At 37.7% G+C, this 6,830-nt stretch overlaps 2 protein-coding genes across 2 annotated transcripts in view; one reads left to right on the top strand and one right to left on the bottom strand.

Moving 5' to 3' along the window:
- CLN6 (ceroid-lipofuscinosis, neuronal 6, late infantile, variant) overlaps positions 1–6,830 on the top strand; it is a 62,289-nt gene that overhangs the window by 7,532 nt on the left and 47,927 nt on the right. The window lies entirely within an intron of this gene.
- Positions 6,745–6,830, bottom strand: part of LOC105531434 — a gene marked incomplete at its 3' end in the record, with an annotated part of 35,077 nt that continues 34,991 nt past the window's right edge. Inside the window, 1 exon segment of the mRNA XM_011969353.1 lies at positions 6,745–6,810. Within this exon segment, the coding sequence (XP_011824743.1) occupies positions 6,745–6,810 (66 nt within the window).

The raw sequence follows: 6,830 nt of genomic DNA, 5'->3' as shown, positions 1-6,830 counted from the left end.
CTCCTAAGTAGCTGGGACTACAAGTGCTCACCACCACGCCCGGCTAATTTTTTGTATTTAGTTGAGACGGAGTTTCACCGTGGTCTTGATCTCCTGACCTTATAATCCGCCCGCCTCGGGCTCCCAAAGTGCTGAGATTACAGGCGTGAGCCACCGCGCCCGGCCGAGATTCACTTTTTAGCTCCCATATGTGAGTGAGAACATGAGATATATTTGTCTTTCTGTGCTTGGCTTCATTCAACATAATGACCTGCAGTTCTATCTATGTTGCTACAATGACAGAGTTTCATTCTTTTTTATGGCTGAACAGTATTCCATTGTATGTCTATACCACATTTTCTTTATCCATACATTCAGTTGATGGGCACTTAGGTTGATTCCATATTTGGTTATTATGAATAGTGCTGCAGGAAACATGGGAATGCAAATCTCTCTTCAATATATCAATTTCCTTTCTTTTGGATATATATACCCAGCGGTGGAATTGCTGGATTATATGGTAGTTCTATTTTTAGCTTCTTGAGGAGCCTCTATACTGCTTTGCATAGCAGCTGTAGTAATTTACATTCCCACCAACAGTGTTTGAGAGTTCCCTTTTCTCCACATCCTTACCAGCCTCTGCTATTCCTTGTCTTTTTGATAAAAGTCATTCGAACTGGGGTAAGATAATATTTCATTGTGGCTTTGATTTGCATTTTCCTGATGATTAGCGATGTAGAGCATTTAAAAAAAATACCTGTCAGTCATTTGTGTGTTTTCCTTTTACAAACATCAATTCAGATCTTTTGCCCATTTTTTAATTGAATGTTTTTTGTTGTTGCTGTTTGTTGTTGTTTTTGCTATTGAGTTGTTTGAGCTCCTTATATATTCTGTTTATTAATCCCCCTTGTCAGATGGATAGTTTGCAAATATTTTCTCCTATTCTTTGGGCTATCTCCTCTTAGCTGATTGTTTCCTTTACTGTGCAGCAGCTTTTTAGCTTGATGTAATCCCATTTGTCTATTTTTGGTTTTGTTGTCTGTACCTTTGAGGTCTTACACACAAAAAATCTTTGCCTTGACCAATGTCCTGGAGCATTTCCCCAAGGTTTTCTTCTAGTAGTTTCATAGTTTTAGGTCTTAGATTTAAGTCTTTGATTTATTTCGATTTGATTTGATTTTTGTATATGGTGAGACATAGGAGTATAGTTCATTCTTCTGCATGTGGTTATTTCATTTTCACAGCACCATTTATTGAAAAGACTATCCTTTCTCCATTATATATTCTTGGCACATTTGTTGAAAATGAATTAGCTGTAAATGCATTTATTTATATCTGGATTCTCTATTCTGTTCCATTAGTCTACGTGTCTGTGTTTATGTCAGTAACATGCTAGTTTGGTTCCTATGGCTTTGTAGTATATTTTGAAGTCTGTGTGATGCTTCCAGATTTGTTCTTTTTTTTTTTTTTTTTTTTTTGAGACTGAGTTTCACTCTTAGTTCCCAGGCTGGAGTGCAGTGGCACAATCTCAACTCACTGCAACCTCCACCTCCCAGGTTAAAGCAATTCTCCTGCCTCAGCCTCCCAAGTAGCTAGGATTACAGGCATGTGCCACCACACCCAGCTAATTTTGTACTTTTAGTAGAGATGGGGTTTTGCCATGTTGGCCAGGCTGGTTTTGAACTCCTGACCTCAGGTGACCCACCCGCCTCGGCCTCGGATTACAGGCATGAGCCACTATGCCTGACCCAGGTTTGTTCATTTTGCTTAGGCTTGCTTTCACTATTCTGGTTCTTTTGTGGTTCCATATGAATTTTAGGATTGTTTTTTCTATTTCTGTTGAGAACATCATTGGTATTTTGATAGCAATTGCATTAAATCTGTAATCTGCTTTGGGTGGAATTATCACTTTAACAACTAACTATTCCAGTCCATGAACATGGAATAGCTTTCCATTTTGCTGTGTCCTCTTCAATTTATTTCTTCGGTGCTTTGTAGTTTTCCTTGAAGAGATATTTCACCTCTTTGGTTAAATTTATTCCTAGGTTTTTTGTTGTTGTTGTTGTATGTTTTTGCAGCTATTATAAATGGGATTGCCTTCTTGATTTCTTCCTCTGCTAGTTCATTATTGCATAGAAATGCTACAGATTTTTAGACCGGGCACAGCAGCTCACGCCTGTAATCATGCCCATGTAAAAATTAATTAAAATTGATTTTTAATTTTAATTTAAAAATTTAAAAATTTTTAATTTTATTTATTTGGGACTTCTCTCCTTTTTTCTTCGCCTAGTTAATGGTCTGCTAATTTTATTTTTTCAGAAAACCAATTTTCATTTCATTGATCTTCTCTATATTTTAGTCTAATTTCATTTATTTCTGCTCTGATATTTATTATTTCTTTCATTCTAATAATTTCCTTCTAATATATTTGGTTTGTTCTTGTTTTTCTAGTTCCTTGAGGTGCATTGTTAGGTTGTTATTTGAAGTCTTTTCACTTTTTTGATATAGGCATTTATTGCTGTGAAATTCCCTCTTAGTACTGCTTTTACCATATCCCATATACTTTGTTATGTTTATTTCCATTTTGATTTGTTTGAAAAATTTAAAAAATTTTCTTCTTAATTTCTTCAATGACCCATTGGCTGTTCAGGAGCATGTTGTTTAATTTCTGTGTGTTTATGTAGTTTCTGAGATCCCTGTTGTTATTGATTTCCAGTTTTATTCCATTGTGGTCAGAAAAGATATTTGATATAAATTCCTACTTTATTGAATTTGTTCAGACTTGTTTTATAGCCTAAGATATAGTCTATTTTGGAGAATGTTACATGGGTTTCTGAAAACAATGTGTATTCTACAGCAGTTGGGTGAAATGTTCTGTAAATGTCAGTTAGGCCTATTTGGTCTAGTGTGTAGTTTAACTCTGATGCTTCTTTGTTGATTTTCTGTCTAGATGATCTGTTTATTACTGAAAAGTGGGGTGCTGAAGTCCCCTACTGTATTGTGTTACAGTCTATCTCTGCCTTTAGGTTTATTCATATTTACTTAATATACTTGGGTGCTCCAGTGTTGAGTGCATAGATACTTATAATTGTTATATCCTCTTGCTAAATTGACCCCTTTATCATTATATATTGATCTTCTTTGTCACTTTTTACAGTCTTTGACTTGTAGTCTATTTTATGTGATATAAGTGTAGCCACTCCTGTTCTTTTTTGGTTTCCACTTGCATAGAATATCTTTTTCCATCTCTTCACTTTCAGTCTATGTCTCAATTGCTAAGTTGGGTTTCTTATTCTTGATTGTGTTCATGTGATAATAACATATTAGTTAATATCACCCAGCATATAGTTGGGCCTTGTTTATCCGTTCAGCCACTGTCTGTCTCTTAATTACAGAATTGACTGAATTCTCCAATTAAACCTAATAATAACATTGAATAACCCGTGTACATTCAGCATATTATTGATAAGTAAGGACTTACTACTGCCATTTTGTTGCTTGTTTTCTGTTTGTTCTGTTTTTTATTTTGTTTTGTTTTGTTTGAGATAGGGTCTCACTGTGTCACCCAGGCTGGAGTACACTGGTGTAATCATGGCTCACTGTAGCCTCAACTTCCCTTGACTCAGGTGATTCTCCCACCTCAGCCTCCCAAGTAGCTGGGACTACAGGAATGTGCCACCACACCTAACTAATTTTGTACTTTTTTTGTAGAGATGAGGTTTCACCATGTTGCCCAGGCTTGTCTCAAGCTCCTGGGTTCAAGCAACCTGCCAGCTTCAGCTTCCCAAAATGCTGGGATGACAGTCATGAATGGCCACCACAAATGGCCACCTTTTATTTTCATTGTATCTGTTATAGGTTTTGCATTATGGTTACCATGGTGCTTACAAAAAAACTGATAACTTATTTTAAAGAGATGATAACTTATCTTAGATCACAAAAAAGAGCAGAAATAAAGGAAAACCAAAAACAAAACAAAATAAAACCTTTGCACTTTAACTCCATCTCCCCACATTTTGACTATTTGTTATCTGAATTCACATATTTTTATATTGCCTATCTCCCTCTCTCTCTCTTTTTTTGTTTGTTTTGTTTTGTTTTGTTTTGTCAGAGTCTTGCTCTGTCACTCAGGCTGGAGTGCAATGGTGCAATAGCTCACTGCAACCTCCACCTCTCGGGTTCAAATGATTCTCCTGCCTCAGCCTCCCAAGTAGCTAGGATTACAGGCACGCACCACCACACCTGGCTAATTTTTGTATTTTTAGTAGAGACGGGGTTTCACCATGTTAGCCAGCATGGTCTCGATCTCCTGACCTCGTGATCCGCCCGCCTCGGCCTCCCAAAGTGCTGGGATTACAGGCTTGAGCCACTGCGCCCGGCCATATTGCTTATTTCTTAACAGGTTGCTGTAGCTACTATTGTTCTTGATAGATTTCTCTTTTAGGCTTTGTATTAGAGTTATGAGTGAATTTTACATCTTAATTACAGTATCGGAGTATTCTGGGGTTGTCTTTGTACTTAATTTTACCAGTAGGTTTTGTGCTTTCTATGTTTTCTTTTGGCACATTATTGTTTTTTTCTTTCAGATTGAAGGACTCCATTTAGTATTTCTTTTAAGATGGGTCTGGGGATGGTGAATTCTCTTAGTTTTTGTTTGTCAGAGAAAGACTATCTTTCCTTCATACTTAAAGGATGGCTTTGTTGGATACAGTATTCTTGGATAGCAGTTTTTTTTTTTTTTCTTTCAGCACTTTGAAAATGCCGTCCCATTCCTTCCTGGCTTTATGGTTTCTGTTGAAGTCTTGTTGCCAGATGAATTGGAATCCCTTTATATGTTATTTGCTTATTTTCTCTTGCTGCTTTTAGGATCCCTTCTGTGTCCTTGACTTTTGAGAGTTTGATTATTATATGCCTTAGGGTAGTCTTATCTGGGCGAAATCTGCTTGGTGTTCTCTGATCTTTCTGTCCTTGGATATTTATAACTTTCTTGAGCTTTGGAAAGTTTTCTGTTATTATTATTATTATTATTTTGCATTAGTGCATCTTTAATGTTAAAGCTTTAATGTTAAAGCTAGTGGCCCGATTTCAGCTCACTGCAAGCTCTGCCTCCCAGGTTCACACCATTCTCCTGCCTCAGCCTCCTGAGTAGCTGGGACTACAGGCGCCCGCCACCACTCCCGGCTAATTTTTTTGTATTTTTAGTAGACACAGGGTTTCACATCTTAGCCAGGATGGTCTCAATCTCCTGACCTCATGATATGCCCGCCTCAGTCTCCCAAAGCGCTGGGATTACAGGCATGAGCCACCATGTCCACCAAAGCTAGTTTTTAAAATAAAATGTTGTCTCTGTCCAGTCTTAACTAGTTTCACCATAAGGTAAGATTTTCTTTCCTTTTTTTTTTCTTTTTTTTTTTGAGACAGAGTCTGTCTCTGTTGCCCAGGCTGGAGCACAGTGGCACGATCTCAGCTCACTGCAAGCTCCATCTCCCAGGTTCACGCCATCCTGCCCCAGCCTCCCGAGTAGCTAGGACTACAGGCGCCAGCCACCACACCCGGCTATGTTTTTTGTACTTTTAGTAGAGACGGGGTTTCACCATGTTAGCCAGGATGGTCTCCATCTCCTGACCTCGTGATCCGCCTGCCTCAGCCTCCCAAAGTGCTGGGAATACAGGCATGAGCCACCACACCTGGCCAAGGTAAGATTTTCATAAACTTTTTAGAATCCTTTACAATTTTCCATCAAACAGCAGATTAATTTTCTAAGAAAACCCTGTAATTCGGAAAAGTAGGCCCAGATTCTGGCCCCACATCAGTATGATTTTAATGTTTTAACCTAAGGAAAAAAGTTAAATAATTCCTTTTAATCTTAGCCAATTTGTTTATACTCACAGAATTTTTACAAGGTCAACCCTTTACAAACCCTTTTCACTTTGCTTAAACCTTCAGTTTTGTTCCATTACTCTTTTAGGTTAAGACAATCTTTAAAATCATCTGAATGGACAAAATTACATTCCCTTTAACAAAAGCCAAATTCCTGTGACTTTTTATAATCTTTTACCAAAAGCATATTCCCCACACACCTTGTATGTAAAACTTTCTCCAGTGGTCTCAACTACATGTTACAATGTTAAATCTTAGCAACTTTTACTTTTAGTGAAAAATCTGATAAGTAACTGATTTTAATTATGTACTGGGGTGGAGCCTAGGACATCAGCTAGAAATGAAGATAAGGTCTGACTCTTAGCATAGCTGACGGGCCTGGCTCTCCATATGTCCCCAGGCCTTATCTGTCATCTAATGCTCCGAAGTAGGTAAATCAAACAGTTTTCAAAAGTCAGAGAAACAGTTTGACCTTAAAGCATTTAGCAAGTCTGATATCTGACCTAAAGTTAGATAAATGTCTACATTTTCAAGACATTTTATTTTACCAATAATCTTTAAAACTGTCTTTATTTCCAAAAGATTACTAAAGTCACGTGAGCAAAAAGGCATTCAAGTTTCTATTTTTCTGGCAAAATATTTGATTTAAGTGCTTATTTTTCCTTTTTTTTTTTTTTTTTTTTATATTGTCTCTCTCTGGTGCTAGCCTGGATGCCGTGGGGTGAATGTAAGCAGAGAGTCTCTCAGCCTCTCAGGTTACTAACTACACTACCTCACCCCCCTCTTTCCTTTTTTTTTTTTTTTTTTTTGTTAGATGGAGTCTGCTCTGTTGCCTAGGCTGGAGTGCAGTGGCATGATCTTGGCTCACTGCAATCTCTGCCTCCTGGGTTCAAGCGATTCTCCTGTCTCAGCCTCCTGAGTAGCTGGGATTACAGGTGTGTGCCACCATGCCTGGCTAATTTTTGTATTTT

Source organism: Mandrillus leucophaeus, unplaced genomic scaffold (assembly GCF_000951045.1).
Source record: "Mandrillus leucophaeus isolate KB7577 unplaced genomic scaffold, Mleu.le_1.0 Scaffold12, whole genome shotgun sequence".
NCBI classification, from domain to species: Eukaryota; Metazoa; Chordata; class Mammalia; order Primates; family Cercopithecidae; genus Mandrillus; species Mandrillus leucophaeus.
The sequence above is the reverse complement of the archived record's forward strand: the minus strand, read 5'-3'. Positions and strand labels throughout refer to the sequence as shown.